The sequence below is a fragment of the Leucoraja erinacea genome, chromosome 9, assembly GCF_028641065.1.
Source record: "Leucoraja erinacea ecotype New England chromosome 9, Leri_hhj_1, whole genome shotgun sequence".
Taxonomy (NCBI): domain Eukaryota; kingdom Metazoa; phylum Chordata; class Chondrichthyes; order Rajiformes; family Rajidae; genus Leucoraja; species Leucoraja erinaceus.
The window spans coordinates 37,257,882-37,279,702 of record NC_073385.1 but is presented as its reverse complement, the minus strand read 5'-3'; the positions used below and the strand labels follow the sequence as shown (position 1 = coordinate 37,279,702).

The 21,821-nt window shown below is 39.6% G+C and overlaps 1 protein-coding gene across 5 annotated transcripts in view; it reads right to left on the bottom strand.

Moving 5' to 3' along the window:
- ttc6 (tetratricopeptide repeat domain 6) overlaps positions 1-21,821 on the bottom strand; it is a 162,003-nt gene that overhangs the window by 56,164 nt on the left and 84,018 nt on the right. For all 5 annotated transcript variants that reach the window (XM_055640545.1, XM_055640546.1, XM_055640547.1 and 2 more), the window contains 7 exons: positions 17,093-17,222; positions 16,601-16,773; positions 15,057-15,193; positions 10,830-10,999; positions 9,670-9,790; positions 5,636-5,786; positions 1,142-1,224 (listed from right to left, as the gene is read on the bottom strand). In XM_055640545.1, the coding sequence (XP_055496520.1) occupies positions 1,142-1,224; positions 5,636-5,786; positions 9,670-9,790; positions 10,830-10,999; positions 15,057-15,193; positions 16,601-16,773; positions 17,093-17,222 (965 nt within the window). The remainder of the gene's footprint in view (positions 1-1,141; positions 1,225-5,635; positions 5,787-9,669; positions 9,791-10,829; positions 11,000-15,056; positions 15,194-16,600; positions 16,774-17,092; positions 17,223-21,821) is intronic.

Genomic DNA, 21,821 nt, shown 5'->3' with positions numbered 1-21,821 from the left:
GCATAAGGAAAGGATTGGTTCATGGGCTAAAATTGAATTAATGGGCTATCTTCATGATACTTGGCTTTTAGCAGAGTGACACAAGCATCAGTCCCAACTACTATTAATACACTTTTCAAAAATAACCAATTGCTAGGATCTAAGACTGCCGTTAGTACAACAATAATGGAAATATGAAGTGATCTACTTCTTTAGGTTGGCCTTTCTTTCCCAGTCAGACTAACTGCCCTCAAGCAGGATTGGGAATAGGTCTCGCCTGGTCCTGCAGCCTGCTTTAGAGTACTTCCTACCCAACTGAAACAACAGCTCGACAATTGGTCTGACATGGCTGAAAGAATGTCCACAGAACCTGCACCAGTTAAACCTGGCATTAGTTAATGAACCAATTGAAATAGTGACATTCACAAATAACTATGACAATAAAATCTTTGATATCTTCTGGTGGGATGAGAAAGGATGGGCTTTACTGGATGAAAAGCCATTTCATCAGTGGAGCTTTCCCTTTGCACTGGGAGAGTCATGTGCTACTCTTGGCTATGCCCTGCAGGGAAGGCAAGGCTAGTTCCCACATTGAGTTTCCCCAGCAGATCATTTGAGATTAAAGCCTAAACCATAAGGAACAGCATGGTCCACTAGTCAACCATTAGTAGTTCAGTTACTTTCACCCAATGACAATGAGTATTTCACATCGTGGCGATGCGAGACCTGCTCAAATTTCTCACTTTAGGAGTAAAGATTGAAGGCAGGGACTCTGTAGCCAAATAGCATGGCTTCCAGCCCCAATTATATGCCCAGTCAAATCTGTTCTACCATTGCTAATACAGAGAACATTGTGCTGTTTCAAATTCAATTATTTTAAGATTATTGCCATAGTTATGAGTGCAGGAACAATTTTAACAAGCTAATAAATTCTTTATTTTCTATAATGTTTGCTTGAAGGTTTGCTTGAATGGAAACATATCCCTACATATGAAGCAAATCCTGTCAAAATATTATTCTCCATTGTGGGTATTGTGTCATGGATCAAATATCCATGTTGCAAATCAAAATTCGTAGCAAGAAGCCTGGGAAACATACCTGTAGATATGATTATGTCAAGGCATTATGAAGAGGATGAAGCAAAATAATATTTTATTCTCACCTTGTCAGGTATAGGTTTTGTGCTTGAGGTTGGAGATGGATGGCACATGTTATATCTTTCAAAGCTTTTCCAAGATTATGTACCTATCATAAATATATTCAATCATCAAATATTTAATTGGTCATTTTAGTTCCTTCAAAACTTTGTTAAACAAACACAGCTATTTTGATTCTTAACAACAGTTTAATCCACAAAATATACAGAAGGTGAGGTCTGTAGTCTGGACACATGAAAATTGACCACCACATTTTCAATGGCCGGATCAATCCCAGGCCGTTTCTAAAACCTCTGGGTGCAGCTTTCACATCCCCTCCCTGTTCACTCCTTATATACTTGGGGCAAATTACAGAGGCCAATTAACCTAGAAACCTAGTGTTCAAGAAGGAACTGCAGATGCTGGAAAATCGAAGGTACACAAAAATGCTGGAGAAACTCAGCGGGTGCAGCAGCATCTATGGAGCGAAGGAGATAGGTAACGTTTCGGGCCAAAACCCTTCTTCAGAAACCCTAGAAACCTACATGTCTTTGGGATATGTGGGAAACTGGGGCGCCCAGAGGAAACCCACACGGTCACGGGGAGAATGTGCAAACTACATACAGATATTGAGGCAGTGCAGCATAGGTTCACGAGATTGATCACTGGGATGGCGGGACTGTCATATGAGGAAAGATTGAAAAGACTAGACTTGTATTCACTGGAGTTTAGAAGGATGAGGGGATATCTTATAGAAACATATAAAATTATAAAAGGGCTGGACAAGCTAGATGCAAGAAAAATGGTCCCAATGTTGGGTGAGTCCAGAATCAGGGGCCACAGTCTTAGAATAAAGGGGAGGCCATTTAAGACTGAGGTGAGAAAAAACGTTTTCACCCAGAGAGTTGTGAATTTGTGGAATCCGGAAGTGGCGGCGCTGGTGAATGGCTGCGGCTCGCCTGTAGTCCGTTTGTCTTTACTTTTTTGTGTTGTTTTTTTTTGTTTTGTCTTGTTAAGTTTTTGGTTTTTAGGTTGTGTTTATGTGGGGGTTGAAACGGGGCTTGCTGTCTCTCCCTTCGGGGGAATGCGACTTTTTTGTCGTATCCCCCTTCTCTGCCTCCATCTGCACTGAGGCCTAATGGCGGAACTGGCGACCTTGAGACTCCGGAGGCAGCCAGTCAGGACTCACCCTGGGCTCGCTCCCGTTAGGGCGGCTCAGCTCGGGGCTCCCGTGAGGGGCTGTGATGCTCCCCCGTGAGGGCGGCCTGGCGAGGGGCTGAGACTCTCCCGTGAGGGGCTGTGGCGCTCCCGTCGGAGCAGCCCATCCCGAGGGTGGAATGGCGCTCCCGTTGGAGCGGCCCAGCTTGAGGGAGGAACAGCACTCCCGTCGGAGCGGCACTCCCGTCGGAGCGGCTCAGCTTGAGGGAGGAACGGCAATCACGTGAGGGCGATCCGGCTCGGGGTGGAACGGTGCTCTGGTGGCTGGGGCGGCGTTCTGGCGGCTATGACCTGAGTCCGGGGTTCAGCCGCGGGCCAGCGGCTGCGTCCACTGGATTGGAGGGCGGCAGCTTCGACCACCCCGGGCCGCGGTGTTTGAGCCGGCCCGTTTGCGTGGTTCGGTGAGCCGCGGGACTGTTTGTGCCATCGCCTTGTGGGGAATCGCCTCAGCCCAGAGGGAGAAGAGGAGGGAAGAGACTGTAGCCCTAAGATTTTTGCCACCACCACAGTGAGGAGGTGCTTCGAGGATACACTGTGGTGGATGTTAATTTGTGTTTATTGTTGTTTATTATTGTACGATTGTATGTATAACTGCAGGCACGAAATTTTGTTCAGACTGTAAGGTCTGAATGACAATAACGGAATTCAATTCAATTCAATTCAATTCCCTGCCACAGAGGGCAGTGGAGGCCAAATCACTGGATGGATTTAAGAGAGAGTTAGATAGAGCTCTAGGGGTTGGTGAAATCAAGGGATACGGGGAGAAGGCAGGCACGGGTTATTGATTGGGGACGATCCGCCATGATCACAATGAATGGCTGGCTCGAAGGGCAAAATGGCCTCCTCGCACCTATTTTCTATGTTTCTATCGCCTGAGGTCAGGATTGAACCCGGGTCTCTGGCATTGTGAGGCAGAAGTTCTATTGGCTGCGCCTCAGTGCCCCCTTCATGTGGACAATTCTCACAAGTGTATGGATACACTTCAAAATGTACAATGGTAGTAGGTGTAAAATCACCACTCAATGGTCATACTTCGTGTAATCCTGACTCTTCGATCGTGAATTCCAGTTATCCTGAAAAAAGTGATTGCCTTGCCCACTGCCATCTGCAATTCACTCCACCTGAATCAAAGGGACATTTCCTATGTGTGGTACACAAAAAAGCTGGAGAAACTCAGCGGGTGCAGCAGCATCTATGGAGCGAAGGAAATGGGCAACGTTTCGGGCCGAAACCCTTCTTCAGACTTCAGCACCCGCTGAGTTTCTCCAGCTTTTTTGTGTACCTTCGATTTTCCAGCATCTGCAGTTCCTTCTTGAACACTAGGTTTGTAGGTTAATTGGCCTCTGTAATTTGCCCCAAGTATATAAGGAGTGAACAGGGAGGGGATGCGAAAGCTGCACTCAGAGGCTTTAGAAACGGCCTGGGATTGATCCGGCCATTGAAAATGTGGTGGTCAATTTTCATGTGTCCAGCCATTTTTCTATGTGTGGTCCTGTTTTCTTAGATTTTCACCAGCAAGCAATTTGCTATTTTTTTAAATATCCTGCAAGGAATTAGATGTTGCCTTCTCATTCGGCAGTCGTGAAGTGAATCTATGAAATGTTCTGCTTCAATGTGGCGTGTTCAATATAAAAGAACAGGTGGTGAACCATTGTAGGAATTGACCTTTGTGCGATAATTTGTCATGGGGACAATATGCTAGCTATTCTTCATGCACCAATGAACATTCGTTATATTAAATACTTCCACCTGATCTCTCATTGGCCATTGACACAATTAATGGTTTTACAATGCCTCATCTGAAAATATCTTGAAATTATACCCTCTAACAGAATTCACAACATAACCATATATTTGTTCTCGACCCTGGTCACATGTTCCAGACTTGTTGCTCTCAAAAATATCTGATGGCAATGAATTAAAATGTCTTTAATTTTTTTTACTATGTCCTGGTAGGAGATGCACCTATAATCTGTGCTGCAGGTTGTCTCACCAAAATCTCATCCTTTCTCTGATTCTATAACCAGCAACAATATCGCCTGACTCACCTTACACATTGCAGTGCTTTTCTCTTCAATATATTTCACCAGGACTTCAATAATAACATTGAGCCGCAGGTACATTTCCACTTGATTCATATAGAGAAGTTAGCTGAGTTTACTTGTATCTTGTGTTCACTGACACCTGCCATGTACGTGACAACAAAAGACCTTTGAAACCTTTGATGGTATTAAAGCAAATTAATGTGGATAGCTCCTCAGGGCATGACTAAATACATCCTCGGATCTTGTGAAAAGCTAGGGAGGAAAATGTGGAGGCCCTTGAAGATATATTCGCAACATCATGAACCATAAGTGAAGGTCTGAAAGACTGCATAATGGCTAATTTTATACCATTATTTAAAAAGTGTAGCAAGGTCAAGCCAGGGAACAAAATGCCAGTGAGCCAAAAGTCAACGGTGGGAAAGTTATTGGAGGAGATTCTTAGGGACAAGATCTACCAGCATTTGGATAGGTACAGTCTGATTGAGGATAATCAGCATGGCTTTGTGCTTGGTAAATTGTGTTTCACAAACCTAAGAGTGTTTTTTGAAGAGGCCGCTAAGAGGATTGATGAGGGCAGGGCAGTGGATGTTGTCTATATGGTCACTAGCAAGGCATTTGGCAAGGTCCCACACAGTAGGCCAGCCCGGAAGGTTAGATTGCATGGAATCCAAGGTGAACTATTGGATTCAAAATCAGCTTGGAGAAAGGAGTCAAAGGAGGGTTGGTTTTCTTGATTGGATGCCTATAAAAAGTGGTGTGCTTAGGGATCGGTGCTATTCCTGCTGCTGTTTTGTTACATACAGTAACGATTATTATGACAATGTAGTTAACAATGTTAGAAAAAGAGGTTTTATACATTGGTATTTTTTTCTTTGGAGCTTGGGAGGTTGAGGGGTGACCTTATTAACATGTAAAGGATCATGAGGGGCATGGGTAAAGTGAAAGGTCACAGTCTTTTTCCTAGACAGAGATTTCTAAAACTAGAGGACATAGGCTTAAGGTGAGAAGGGAATTTCAGAGGGTCATAGAAAGCTATGGATGCAGATATATTATGACTTTCAAATTACATTTTGACAGATATATGGATAGGAAAGGTTAAGTATGGGCCAGATGCAGTAAATGGGATTGGCCCAATATGGGCAAGGTGGGCCACTGGGTCTGTTTCTGTACTGTACAACTCTATTACTGTGTGATGAAGGGTAATGAATTGCGCAGCAAAATTCCAGTTTAACAATTTTATTTCAAGCACATGCATACCTTACGATATGCCTCTGCCCGACACACATATGCTTTTGTGGAGGTTGGCTCAACCTTTAAGGCATCTGTAAATCTGTGGATAGCTTCATAATAGTGATCCATTTTTAAGAGGAAAATAAGCCCAAGGTTTATGTGAGCTAAAGAAACCGCTCTGGAAATAAAACACAGGGTATATTAGTCACACAGTTAAGCTCTGATTTACCAATAATATATTACAAGATTCAGAATTTAAAGTTCAATATTCTCATTTATGTTTTATGGATGGTAACCTGAAATTATTCACCTAGAGCGCAGCAACAAAGTTTTGAGTTACATTACCTAATTTTATATATTACTACTGGGCAGTGCATATTAAGAACATAATATACAGGTGCACAACCTTTTATCCGAAAGCCTTGGGACCAGACACTTGTCGGATTTCGGACATTTTCGGATTTCAGAATGGAAGATTTTTAGCGTAGATTAGGTAGGTAGCGCGGGCGGCTTGAAAAGTCTGGAGCAGCTGCCTCCTCCCCGGAGACCGGGAGAATCATTGCATAAATGTTAGTCAGTTAGTTTGGAGGGATTTTATGTGGTGGTGGTGGTGTAGGGGTGAAGGGGGAAACTTTAATTCTTAGTCCCCTACCTACCTGGTCGGCGACTCCCAACCTCGCGGAGCTGGGGGCTCCGTCCGGCCGCGGGCGGCGCCGGTTGTAGCTCCGACCCCGGCAACTCTACCCCTGGCTGCGAGGCGCTCCAAATCCAGCGCGGCCCGCGGCCGGACGTCCCAGCTCCGAGAATGTCGGGAGTCGGCGGCGTCGCAGCCAAAGATCCTAGAGGAGCTCCGCTATAGGATCTTTGGTCGCAGCGCTGGGATACCAGCGGGGAGCGGGCAATGCCTTACCGGGGAGTGCGGCAAGCTCCGGAGCGCTGTGGCCGCCTTCTTCCAACATTCGCGGAGCGTCGCTGGATTTTGAGAGCCGCGGAGCTGGGGGCTCCGTCCAGCCGCGGGCGGCGCCGGTTGGAGCTCCGACCCCCAGCACACTCTACCCCTGGCTGCGCGGCTCCAAATCCAGCGACGCTCCGCGATGATGTGTGTGTCGGCGGCCACAGCGCTCCGGAGCTTGCCGCACGGCGACCCGGTAAGGCATTGCCCGCACCCCGCTGGTATCCCAGCGCTGCGACGTCGCCGACTCCCGACATTCGCGGAGCTGGGGCGTCCGGCCGCGGGCCGCGCTGGATTTGGAGCGCCTCGCAGCCAGGGGTAGAGTTGCCGGGGTCGGAGCTACAACCCGGCGCCGCCCGCTGCCCCACCGGCCACAGCGCTGCGGAGCTTACTGCACGGCGACCCGGTAAGGCATTGACCGCTCCCCGCCTCTCCGACCAGGTAGGGGACTAAGAATTAAAGTTTACCCCTTCACCCCCCTTCACATAAAAGCCCTCCAAACTAACTGACTAACATTTAAGCAATGATTTACAGATGTTTAAGCGTCTCCCGGTCTCCAGGGAGGAGGCAGCCGCTACAGTAGTACAGACCTGGGTTGACCGTGGGTCGTTTTGGGTCAAGTTTGGCGCCAAACGCGAGCTTTGGTGCGCAGACGACATCTGGAAAAAATGGCCGGTTTTCGGAGCTTTTCGGTTTCTGGAACACCGGATAAAAGGTTGTGCACCTGTACTGGCTGGATAGTTCCACTCAGCAGTTGGAGTGGATAAGAATGGAGAAAGAGGAGTGCTATCCGCACGATATAGGAACGATCCTGCTCTCACCGATAAAATTGAATAGTATAATATATAAGAAGAACCCAATTATTCACAATATAATAAGAATTTGGAAACAAATAAAAGTATCCTTGAAATTAAATAATTTATCAGTACTAACCCCACTATTAAACAACCCCGCATTCAAACCTTCTCTCATCGACAACACATATCAACAATGGGATAGACTGGGGATTAGGAAAGTAGGGGATATGTATGAAGTGGGCAAACTGTTATCATTTCAACAATTAAAATTAAAATTTAAATTGAAGGATAATCAATATTTTAAATATATACAGGTATGTGACTTTATGAAGAAATATACACATAGATTTCAAACTATACTTTTAGATCCTTTAGAAGAAGCAATGAATATTAAGGCTGATTCACAAAAATTAATATCATACTTTTATAATAATATATTAAATAGAGAATCACCCTCAACAGAAGCATTAAGGGAAGATTGGGAACAAGAGCTAATGATAAAGATCTCGAAGGATAGATGGGAAAAGTATTTGATGTATACACATAACTGTTCTATTAATGCAAGACATAATTTAATTTAATTCAAATTATAACATAGACTATATTATTCAAAAACGAGGTTGAATAAATTTTATCCAAACGTCTCTCCCAGATGCGATAAATGTTTGTTTCAAAACGCTAATATAACACACTCATTTGTTGGATGTACAAAATTGAATACATTTTGGAGTGATATATTTGATATATTTACAAAGATTTTCAAGTCAAGAATAGAACCCAAAACGGAATGGATTATATTTGGAATAATAGGAGAAGATACCAATTTAAATAAAGATCAAAATGTTTTTTTTAATTATGGGTTAATAATTGGAAAGAAATTGATACTTAAATTTTGGAAAAATACAACCACACCAACTGTTAAAATGTGGATTAGGAATATGATGGACATAGCACGCCTTGAAGAAATGAGACTCCGACTAATAGATAAATATGACCAATTCTTAAGGAGTTGGTCTCCTTTCATCGACTTTTTGGAATCATGTGATGCAGCGGTACCGTAAGGATTGCTGATTTCAGTTCATGACGCGGATAGAGCTACATCTCCGAATACAGATTTGAAAAATTCTCTTTTAAGGGGCCTTCTCTTCTATGTCTACTTTCCACTTTCTCTCTTCCTTTTTTTATTTTTTATATACACACTTCACGTTTTTCTACTCTCTACCATCTATTTATCCACTTTTTCCCCTTTCTATTGTTTTCTTTTTCTTGTCCTGCTTACTTCCTTCTTATAACATAAAACTAGAGGTTGTACATAGAATGGATTACGGTATTACATAGTTGGCACCTAAAATTAGGTGCCACTGTACTGTTTTGTGCTGTATTAACTTCTAATAAAATAAACAAAAACAAAAAAAAAAAAAAAAAAACCTGAAATTATTCACCTAGAGCGCAGCAACAAAGTTTTGAGTTACATTTTGCTGGGAGGTGATGAACAGCATACACCAGATAGAAAACAATCCTAACACAAAATATCATTGGCTATTAAGCGTTTCAGTTACTTCTTATAACTACACCTAAAAAGTGTGTGTCAATAGGTAATTTAACCATAGGAAATTTCAAAGCTGATCATCCTAGTGACTGTGCGCAGTCCTAACAAAAGTTAGGTAAAGAATCAGCAAAATGAATAGTGTCTGATTTATCCCACACACACAATTTAAAATCCTGAAGGCGTAACATAGTTATCTTTGTGTAATCCAGAATAATATCAGTTTTGGATTGTGAATCATGATAATTCAAAATATAGAATGAATTTATTCAATAGTTCAAATTATAGCAGGAAAGTAGTAAAAAAACTACTGGAAGCAAGGAAACTGTATGAGAGAAAAAACAGGATATATCAAAGCCAGCAACAGATGACTTGAGGCATAGGTTCCCTGAGAGTGATTATTGGCTAGATACAGTACGAGCCAAAGAGGGATACATTGATGCAAACAGTGGAAATGGTCACTGGACTTAGTGGGGGATGGGGTTTTGAAGAAGTTACCTAAAATTGGAGAACGCAACATTTATACCACTGGGTTGCAACCTTGTCAAGCAAAAGATGAGGTGTTCCACTCATTTATATGTGACCCCCCTCTGGCAATAGAGGCCCACAAGCTACCTAAGCCCCCCACAGGCCCGTTTGCATATTATATTACTAAACCAAACAGTGTAAGGTGAATTTCATTGTAAGCAGCCTCATGTAAACGTCATACTTATATGTTGTGCAATCAGCTAACTAACTGAAAATGAAAGAAGCTTCAGGCAGTTACCTGTCGAGCTTGATTACCCATTCAAAGTCCCATATAGCTGCAGGCCACTGGTTGAGCTCAGTGTACAAAATTCCACGATGTAAAAACGAATTCAAATTCTCAACCTCATTATTGATAAGCACTGCGGAGGAAAACACATAAACTGTTCAGAACATCTGTTTAATGAGCGTACAAGAAGTAAAGTATATCAATTTAAATACTGGTTTGTAAAGCACCTTTTTGTGCTGTTATCTCTAATATCAAGTCAAGAGTGTTTAATTGTCATAGGTACCGAAGGTGGAACAATGACATTCTTTCTTGCAGCAGCATAACAGGCCCGTAAAAACAGTACTCATAGATAATATAATAAATAAATAAAAATTCACTCTCAACCCCATCTTCCTGTCTTCCCCCCATAACCTTTGACACCCTTACTCATCAAGGATCTATCCATCTCTGCTTTAAAAATACCCATTAACTTGGCTTTCACAGCCGTCTGTGGCAATGAATTCCACAGATTCACCACCCTAAAGGGCGGCACAATGGTGCGGGAGCAGCACAGTTGCATACAGGATGGTACTGTGGTGCAGCGGTGGAGTTGTTGCATTACAGCACCAGAGACCCACGTTTAATCCTGATTGCGGGTGTTGTATGGAGTTTGTACGTTCTCCCTGTGAACTCGTAGGTTTTCTCCGTGTGCTCCAGTTTCCTCCCATCCTCCAAAGACGTGCAGGTTTGTGGGATAAGATATATCCAGGGACATTGTCAGTAACATACGACTCTGTGAGTACAATTTTGTCATACTGTTGCTTGACTTCCATGCGACAGCTCTACCTATTTGGACAGCATTCTCCAGATACGTTGACAAATACTTTGGAAGGTTGACTGAGCTGGCAACTTATTATTGCATCTGAATTAAATGCCAGGTGGTCCTTCCATCTTTATTCCTTCTAAGTTTGAATGTAGCAGCAGTAGTGCATCTGAATGCCTTGTTAGGTTATTTCAGAGGACTTTTGATAATTAATCACTTAGTTGAACCTACAATCTATTAAGGACGACAAATTTCTCCTTACTATTTTTACAACAATCTGTGGATTACAAATTCTAAGTAATTTTTCTTACAAATGTTCTTAGCATCTGCATAACCACTAACCGCAATGTAAATTTAATGTACTATCCACCTGAAACACTGAAGTCCTGTAAAGCTTTAAACGGGTGAACCTTTCGTAGCAGGCAAGCTCTATGATAGAAATCCATCCAGTTGTTAGGTTCCAAATGTATTGCAACAGACAGATCCACAATAGCTTCTCTGAACAGTCCTTGCTTAGCATATGCTTGTCCACGATAATCCCTGGAAATGAAATTACAGATTCATTGATGTATTATAATCTTAGGATGAAGTCAAAAAGGCACAACAGAGGATGTACTTCCTGCGGCAACTGATGCCGCAATATATCGGTACACATCCTATCGAAAAGGCAGGCAGGTGGGCAGAGGGGCTTGTGTGGCTCTGTTAATAAGGAATGAAATCCCATCCTTGGCAAGAAATGACATAGGAACAGAAGATGTAGCGGAGTTGAAACTGCAACGATAAAAAAGACCTTGATGGAAGTTATATTCAGGCTTCCTAATATTAGTCAGGATGTATGGCACAAATTACATCAGGAAAGAGAAAAGGCATGTAATAAAGCCAAAGTTACACTGGTCATGGGGGATTTCAATATGCAAGTAGATTGGGCAAATCAGATCGGTCCTGGATCTCTTATTTGTCAGTCTTTAGTTCAAGCATTCATTATGCAGATAAATGGTACAGTATTGTAATTTCTAAAATATTTGCCAAATTTTCACAAGAATAACACTTAGATTGTGCTCTGGGATTGATGCAGAATGTAGGTTGCACATCTAGAATAACTTTAGTTGCCTCAATCGTACATTCTCGCTCAGATGACCCTGCGGTTTTCCTGAACTGCATAGGATTTGATTCTATTAATGTGCAACTGATTTGTGATCAATAGCAGTCCTTTATATAGATCTATTACCAGTTTCCTGGTGGCTGCCATTCTGTTCTTATACTGCCTTTATATTACCTCTGCATAGTCAGTGAGAGGGTGTGTACTCACTGGCCAGAGGAATTCTCTGCAACCCTGTCTCTGACTTCCTCTCAAGAAGCCACACTCAGTAACTAAACTGCACCTCACAACCATGTGATCCATTATAACATAAAAAACGGAACAGTACAGCACAAGAATAGGCCCTTCAGCCGACAATGTCTGTGTTGACATGATGCCAAGACCATCTGTTATCAGCCTACACATAATCCATAATCCATATCCCATTCCCTGCAGATCCATATGCCTATCTAAAAGTCTCTTAACTGCTATTATATCTGCCTCATCCGCCACTTCCTGTAGCATAGTCCAGGCACTAACAACCTTCTGTGTGAAAAATCCTGCCTCCGTACATCTTCTTGAAACGTTATTCCTCCCACCTTAAAGTTATGCCCACTAATTGTTGATTTTTCTATCTTGAGGAAAAGGTTCTGACCGTCTATACTATCAATGCCTTGTCTGATTTTATATACGGTACTTCTTATATAGCTATATTTTATATAGGCATCATTCTGGTATATCTCCTCTGCACCTTTCTAAAGCCTCCACATCCTTCCTGTAATGGGGTGACCAGAACTGCACTCAATACTCCAAATGCAGCCTAACCAAAGTCCTACAAAGCAGCATCGTGGCTTTTTGAAAGTCCAGATACACCACATCCACTGGATCCCTCTTGTCCATTCTACTTATTAGATCCTCAAAAAATTCCAGAAGATTAGTCAAGCATGCTTTCCATTTCATAAATCCATACATTGATCTATTAAATCCCAGCTCAAGCTAATCATTGACCCTCTCAATAATTGCCTGATGACCCTGGGTTGAATGCAATTCTAAATTAATGAATGCTCTCAAAGCCACACACGTGTGATTATGTGACAATACTGATTCTAGAGAAGGGAAAAAAACTTAAATTAGTTTCAGTTAATGTGATAGAGTCTTACAGCATGGAAAAAGGCCTTTGGCCCAACTTGTCCATTACAACCAAAATGCCCCCTATCTAAGCTACTCCCATTGGCCCATATCCCTATAAACATTTCCTATCCATGTGTCTAAAAGCTGTTATAATACTTGCTTCAACTAACCTGTCTGGCAACTCATTCCATATGCTCAAATCCCTCTTGGTGAAAAACTTGCATCTCGGGTTCCTATTAAATATTTCCCCTCTCAACTTACATGAAACATTTATAGCTGTAAATAATTGTGACCATTGCAGATGTCAGATCAATCTTCCTGAGAATGAACCCACCAAAAGAAACAGGGCTAGGTGGAGTTCCCTACCATGTCCTCAAAATCTTGATGCATTAACAAGCAGGAGAATTATCTGATATTATCTGAAATTATCTGATCTGGAGTATTGCGTACAGTTTTGGTCTCCTAATCTGAGGAAAGACATTCTTGCCATAGAGGGAGTGCAGAGAAGGTTCACCAGACTGATTCCTGGGATGTCAGGACTTTCATATGAAGAAAGACTGGATAGACTCGGTTTGTACTCGCTAGAATTTAGAAGATTGAGGGGGGATCTTATAGAGACTTACAAAATTCTTGAGGGGTTGGACAGGCTAGATGCAGGAAGATTGTTTCTGATGTTGGGGGAAGTCCAGAACAAGGGGTCACAGTTTAAGGATAAGGGGGAAATCTTTTAGGACCGAGATGAAGAAAACATTTTTCACACAGAGAGTGGTGAATCTCTGGAATTCTCTGCCACAGAAGATAGTTGAGGCCAGTTCATTGGCTATATTTAAGAGTGAGTTAGATGTGGCCCTTGCGGCTAAAGGGATCACATGGAGAGAAGGCAGGTACGGGATACTGAGTTGGATGATCAGCCATGATCATATTGAATGGCGGTGCAGGCTCGAAGGGCCGAATGGCCTACTCCTGCACCTATTTTCTATGTTTCTCTGTTTCTATATCTTTAATCTCTCCCTAAGCCAAACTGCAATACCCATCTACTTTATCATCCTGTGCAGGAAGGAACTGCGAAGATGCTGTTTTACATCGAAGATAGAGACATAATGCTGGAGTAACTCAGTGGGTCATGCTGCATCTCTGGAGAAATGGAGTAGTTGACATTTCGGGTCGGAACCCTCCTTCCGACTACTTCAGAAAGTAGTGTGTATATACAGTACTTTATCATCTTGGTATCAAAGATAAACCAAGGTAGCATGTCTAAGGACTATCATTTGGTAGCTCAGACATACACCATCATGACCTGCTTTAAAAGACTGGTAATGGTGCATATTAACTCCACCCTACCAGACAACCTGGACCCACTGCAATTTGTCCCATGGCCGATGTTATCTCCCTGACCCTACACACATCGTTGGAACATCTGGTTAACAAGGATGCTTATGTCAGACTCCTATACTTGACTGTAGCTCTGACTTCAGCACCATAATTCCAACTAAACTCATCTCCACTCCTGGACCTTGGACTCAGCACCTCCCTCTGCAACTGGAATCATGTCTTCTTGACCCAAAGACTGTAATCAGCAAAGATAAGCAACAAAATATCCATGAAAGCCATGAAGAAACAGTAGTAAAACTACTTTACAAGTACATTTTCCACAGATTTTTCACCAGTTTACAAAAAAAATTAAAGTGGTCAGGTGAAGATTATCAGCAAATGTACTGTGAGGGATAAGATGATTAAACCACCACCATTGTGATGGGCCGAGTGACTGTAGCCACCGACCTTGTGATGGGCCGAGTAGTTGGAATCACCAACCTTGTGATTCGAACAATCTGTTACTGTCCTTCAGAGCTGTTGATGACATTGTAGAATAACAAGATGAGGTAAGGAATGTAGCTGACAACACAGAAGCTAGTCTTTAGGTCAAAGGCAATTAAGTAGGTTAGGGCAACAGCTACTCAGCATGCTTAATGAAATAAATGAATATTAACTTTACGACCCTCATGACAAAGAACCTAATTTAAATGTACATGCGATGTATGATGTGGGAGAAGAGGGAATGATTGATGACGCACGGAGGGGAGGGTTGGAAGATTGTGAACCTCGGTACCCTGATTGGAAGGGGTCAGAAGGGGAGGCGTCCGATCAATAAAGACTGTATACTGAATTGTATAAAAATAGACGTTTTTCCTTTGCTCGGTGTGTCTCAACTTGGAGAGGCACCCGATTCTGCAGACTCGCAAATAAAGCATTTCTTGTTTCCACGATTTAGTCTCTGAGTAGTGATTGTGAGCACAAACTATATTTCACAGTACTTGTACGTATCTTTCAAAATTTGCCTACATTATAGAAAGGAAGCTTTAAAAATTATTTTAAAGCTACATAGCTTACCTTGCTTGAGCATTGTTAGGCTCATCTTTAATTACTGCTGTAAAGTCTTTAATTGCTATTGGCCAGTTGGAAGTATCAAAATAATATAGGCCATGTTTCATCAGAGCATCTGTTCTTTTGGGATTCAAAGTAAAAGCCTATAATAAAATATATTACGAATCACATTGTGACATTTGTAACTGCACCACTCTTTCATTGGTCACTTTTTGTTCAACTATTTATTATCTTATGATAACATAATTTGGCCATCTTTTAACACCACAATATCAACAACATTAATTTTTATGAACATTCAGTTTTTAATGATCTGACACACAATACAGCCGCATTACACTAAATACTCCATGTTGTACAAAATTTGCTGTTTTAAAAATATACATTTTGCACTAATGTTCTGGCCAAAACAAATTTCACATCTTCCTTTCCCAAATGAGTAAAGTGAACTCATCAGCAAATCTTTTTCAAATGCCTGTACCAGATATTTGAGCACAAATTCTACACGCTTTAAGTCGAGACTTAAAACTCATCTCTACTCCCAAGCCTTTCTTGACGTCCTCTGAGCGAGGGCTATATGTATGTAGTGATGTTTGTATTTAATCTATGAACCACTGTTGTGTAACGTTAGTGCCTCCACCAATGTAAAGCATTTTGGCCAACGAGAGTTGTTTTTTTAAATGTGCTATATAAATAAAAGTGACTTGACTATTCTCATTTTCACAATTACCCTAAAAAAAGTGAACATTTTGGGAAACGTGATAAAACATAATGTGTAATCAGATTAGGCTATTGGTGAGTGTGGAAATTGCTGTACCAGCGTGGAGTGTCATTATGAGAACTTCCAATTTCTTCTTCGTCTTCCTCTATTTTATTTGTACTCTTTACTAAATTTTCTGTCATTCATCCTAACAATGATTTAGTTAGCTCAGCAATATGTGTTGACTCTCTGCTCCTCTTGCCCGTTTAGTTTATTAATCGCCATTTAGTATTTGATTATACTTTTCTTCTTCACACAAAACTATACTACCTTGTACTTCTCTGTATTTAAATTAATTAGCAATCATGCATCAATTCTGAAAGTTTGGTAAGACATGTCTCTGTATTATCTGTACTCTCCAATGTAATGCTGTCCACGTTTTGAAATAGTCCTTTCCATCTTTGTGACCAAATGGTTTAAATGAATAATGAACCAATGATCCTGGCGTTAATCCTTGCAGAATATCGCCTCCAGGTTATGTCAGTAACCATTTTTACCCTCGACTTGGTTTTCTCTTTTATAGACACCCTATTATTTACTCTATTTACAGACATCCTATTATTTTCATTGAAGACAGTCAAAACCTTTTAAAATCAATGATTCTGAATTTCTACTGTTTAATGCCAATGACAAAGTGCTAACATTTGGAAACTGTTGATTATGAATCTCTGCTGTTTTGTGCCATAAAAAAAAGGGAAAAATGCAGAAAACTGATATCAGTTAAAACCATCAAATCTGTGTGACTACAGAAATTGTCTGAGAAAATATTTTAAAAATACACCTTACTTACCAAGCGATAATCTTCCATAGCCATAAGCATATCATTACTAGCCTCATACAACTGAGCTCTTCGAAAGTAAATGTCTGCATCAGGTCTGCATTTGAGTCCTTGAGAATAATTTATGATTGCCATTGTAATGTCCCCTTTATCTCTGTAAATATCGCCCTTTGATGTGTAAGCATCTAAGAACAAAAATAGATTAAATAATTATGTATGGATTCAATTTGGAGGAAATTGTTTTGGAAATGTGTTATATTAATGGATGAAGCCTCATTTTATTGACAGGAAATGCATGCTCCAAGCTATTTTGCTGATTTTAAATATTTAGATCCAAATTAATTCTTGAATATATATTAATAACATTTCAAACTAACATATCAGGAGAATTACATTCATTTATTGCAAATTCAGAATAATTAAATTCTAAGTGTACATTTTTCAGACGTAAATGTTAAATATATTTAATACATTAAATCTAAAAGAATAAGTACATTACCATACCTGCGTGATTCTTATTGTGCTTAAGTATATAGTTTAGATCATCCAGTGCTTCAGATGTTTTCATCTGTAGAAGGTAAATTAAGTGTCTGTGCCAATAAGCATTAAGCAGCATTGGTTCTAATTTAATTGCCTAAAAAACCAAAAACAATTACATTATTATTTTAATGGATTTTATATTACTCATTTTGATCAGTGACATAGTAAAATTTGAGGGAATGCCGGGTAAAATTTTTTTTTGGAGGTTTAATACACATATTTTAAATGACGTGCATGGCTATCAATATTTAATACAACAAATGAAACTTTTTTTCGATACAAATGATATACCAGGTACCTCGCCTTCTTTATTATGGGAAACTTTTAAGGCATTTATGAGAGGAATTATAATTTCATATCAAAGTTTTCAAAATAAAAAGAATAAGACAGAACAATTGTTGTTAGAACAAGAAATCAGACAGTTAGAGTTGGATAATGCCAAAGATTCCATGACAGATAAACACAATAAGATAATATTACTGAAATTTAAACAATCGAATTTTATCGGCAAGAGTAATAAGACTATTCCTAATTACAAAACAGGAACATTTTGAGTTTGGTGACAAACCACATAAACTTTTAGCTCGCCAATTGAAAAAACAAGAAAGGGAAAATACTATAACCAAAATTAAATCAGAGAAAGGTGAATTACTAATACTACCTAAAGATATTAATAATAGATTTGCCCAATTTTACCAAAAATTATATACATCTAAAATTAAAATAGAAGATAGTAAAATAAAAAAATTTCTAGATAACTGTAATCTTCCAATACTGGACCTTTTGGAACAAGAGGAACTAGGAGCTCAAATTACAATCAAAGAAATAGGTGAAACAATAAATTCGCTGAAAAATGGTAAGACACCGGGACCAGATGGTTTTAATAATGAATTTTATAAAAAAACTTCAGGAGATAACGACCCCTTATTTATTTAATTTATACCCCCATGCTTTTAAAGAAAACAAACTACCTGAAACACTGACAGAATCAACTATTATGCTTATTCCAAAAAAAGATAAAGATTTAGAAGATCCGGGCTCATACAGAGCTATATCACTTTTAAATACAGATCAGAAAATTTTAGCAAAGATTTTAGCAAGAAGATTAAGCAAATATATTAGTAAATTGATAAACCCTGATCAAACGGGGTTTATACCTAAAAGATACTCATTTAATAATCTGAGACGCCTGTTTAATATAATGTACTCGCATAAAGTAGAGAAAGAAGATATATCAATTATTTCTTTGGATGCAGAGAAAGCATTTGATCAGGTAGAGTGGCAATACTTATATAAAGTACTACAAAAATTTAATATGGGAGAGAATTTTATAACATGGGTAAAATTATTATATGTTAAACCGATGGCAAGAATTTTAACTAATAACATGTTATCTCAAAAATTTCAACTATCAAGGGGTAATAGGCAGGGATGTGCACTATCACCCCTGTTATTTGCCCTTATGATAGAACCCCTGCTGAAAGTATAAGAATTCATCCGAATATTCAGGGCTATAATACTCAAAGAATAAAATCTCATTATATGCAGACGATATACTTTTATATATTACAAAGTCACAAACGAGCATACCTAATTTATTAAACTTAATAGAGGAATTTGGGTCTTTTTCTGGATATAGAATAAACTGGAACAAAAGTGAAATCATGACATTAAAACCTCAAGAACCTACACACTTATTGAAGTTCCCCTTTAAAATCGCAACAGAAAAATTTAAATATTTGGGTATTCAGATTACTAGAAAATATAAAGCATTATTCAATGCTAATTTCATACCTTTATTAAATATACTTAATACACTGATTAAATTTTGGAAAACACTTCCCTTATCATTATTAGGTAGAATAAATGCAATAAAAATTATCTTCCTACAACAATTACTATACCTATTTCAGTCTATACCGGTATATATACCAAAATATATATTTTTTTAAATTAGACTCTAACATTACAAATTATATTTGGGACTATAAATCACATAGAATCACAAAAAAACACTTATGTAAACCAAAAGAGGTTGGGGGACTTTCACTTCCGAATTTTATGTATTATTACTGGGCAGTGCATATTAAGAATATGATTTATTGGTTGGATAATTCTACCCAACAGACAGAATGGATAAAAATGGAGAAGGAGGATTGCCATCCTTGTAATATAGGAACGATCCTCTTTTCCCCCAAAAAACTGAATAACACAATATATAAGAAGAACTCAATTATATATGGTACAATAAGAATTTGGAAACAAATAAAATTATCTTTAAAATTAAGAAATCTATCACTATTAATGCCAATAGCGAATAACCCTTTATTTAAACCATCTCTTATTGATAAGACATATAACCAATGGGAAAGTCTCGGAATTAGTAGGATCGGGGATATGTACGAAATGGGAAACCTACTATCATTCCAACAACTACAGTTAAAATTTAAATTGAAAAACAACCAATATTTTAAATATCTTCAGATTTGCGACTTTATGAAAAAATATATACAAGGATATCAAAAAGTAACTCCTGACTTATTGGAAGAAGCAATGAATATTGAAGCTGACTCACAAAAATTAATATCCTATTTATATAATAGTATTCTAAATATAGACCTACCATCGACAGAGGTACTTAGAGAAGAGTGGGAACGGGAATTAATGATAAAAATTACGAAGGTTAAATGGGAAAAATACCTGATATATATTCACAAATGTTCAATTAATGTAAGACATAATCTAATTCAATTTAAAATTGAACATAGATTATATTATTCAAAAACAAGATTGAACAAATTTTGTCCAAATATATCCGCCACTTGTGATAAATGTCTAGCCCAAAAGGCAACTATAACACACTCCTTAGTTTCCTGCATAAAACTTTATAGATTTTGGAATGATATTTTTGAAATATTTACAAAATTATTCAAGACAAGAATGGAACCTAATACTGAAATGATTATATTTGGTGTAATGGAAGATGGGAATAAATTGAACACATCTCAAAATCTATTCCTTAACTATGGTTTAATAATAGCAAAAAAATTAATACTTAAATTTTGGAAGGGTACATCAATACCAACGCTTAAAATGTGGATTGCAAGTATGTTGGACACCGCTCATCTTGAGGAAATGCGATTCCTCCTAATGGATAAATCAGACCAATTCATAACGAGTTGGTCTCCATTCGTCGTTTTATTGGAATCATATGGTGCAACACAATTGTAAAAAATAACTGTTTCAGGACTGGACAAGGGTTGGTCAAGATTATAAATAATGATCTCCATTTCTTTTTTATTTTATTTTCTTTTCACTATTTTCTCTCTCAACTTTCTTCATTTACTCGTTTTCTTTCTTCACACACTATATATTTCACATCTTTCTATCCTTTACTATCTAACTTCTTTTTCTTATTCTCATCTTTTTTCAATGTAACAAAAAAAAAAGTTGTACATAAAATGTATTATGAAAATATATATTAGGCACTTTGGTGCCATATGACTGTACTTACTTCTAATAAAATAAAATATAAAAAAATAAAATAAAAAAAATAGTGGCATAGACATCAATGACAAATGTCAAATCAATACAGTGTTTACAATTGGTAGGGTATTCAATCAAACAATTCCAATAAATGCATATATTGTAGCGAGTCCAAACTTTGTGATCAAACGGTTACTTTATTACCAAGATAAGTTTAATAAACATGTGCATTCGGGACTTTCTAACATAAGAGTCATTGATGTTGCTGCTGAGCGAGGACGTTGACTCGTGCTCAGCTCCCTGTTGACTAACAATCTCTAGGTAAGATCTGCTGATGTAGCAGGTCACTCCCCTTAACCCACGACGTCACCTGACAGTCCTCGTAACCACTGATGAGGGTTCGACAGTAAGTGGTCTGACCACCAGGTGGCGCCACAGGACCCCATCTACTCAGAACTGGAGGAAGGAAAACAAGCAGGCCGACGAAACCCATAAACCCACAGGCAAAAAGGGATTAAGCGCGCTCACCTTCTACAAGAAGGCACGCAAGCATGGTCGAGGGTGGCTCCTGCAATGGGTCGTGGGCCCCCGGCCACAAGTTGGGACCATGGGGCCCGCGAGCGCAGTCGGCGCACTGTGTGGGCCTGGTCGGACGTGGACCATGGGGGCCAGGCGAACGATGCAAAAAACAGCAGGACGGACAAGACACAGTTGCATCTCATCGACCAGCAGGGGACCGTGTCCCGGGTATTACGGTACCCAGCAACGGCTGGGAGACATCGGCAACAATGCAAGCCAAAGAAAACAAAACAAAGAAATACCAATAAACTAACAGCTAAACCCGGCGAGGTCATCACAGTGTAAAAAGTAAAAGTAAAAAAACAAACTACAGTGACCAAACATAATGCAAAGTCCAAAGTGGTAGGAAACTAAAAGTTCAATGGTTCAAATTGACCAATATCTATGGTGCGAATGGCGCAGGATGACTCAAGAATCCAATGTCTGATGAGAAGCTGTGCTAGAAGCTGGAAAACTGGAGGTTGACGTCACACCATCCGTCCTGAAGTGGCGATGCTGACGACAGTCAGGCTGCAGAGACATCATCCGACCTGAGGTGGCGCTGTGGATGGCAGTCAGACTGCAGAGACACCATAGGGCCGGAAGGTGGCGCTGTTGACGGAGGTCAGAGCAGGTTGAGTGCCGCTTC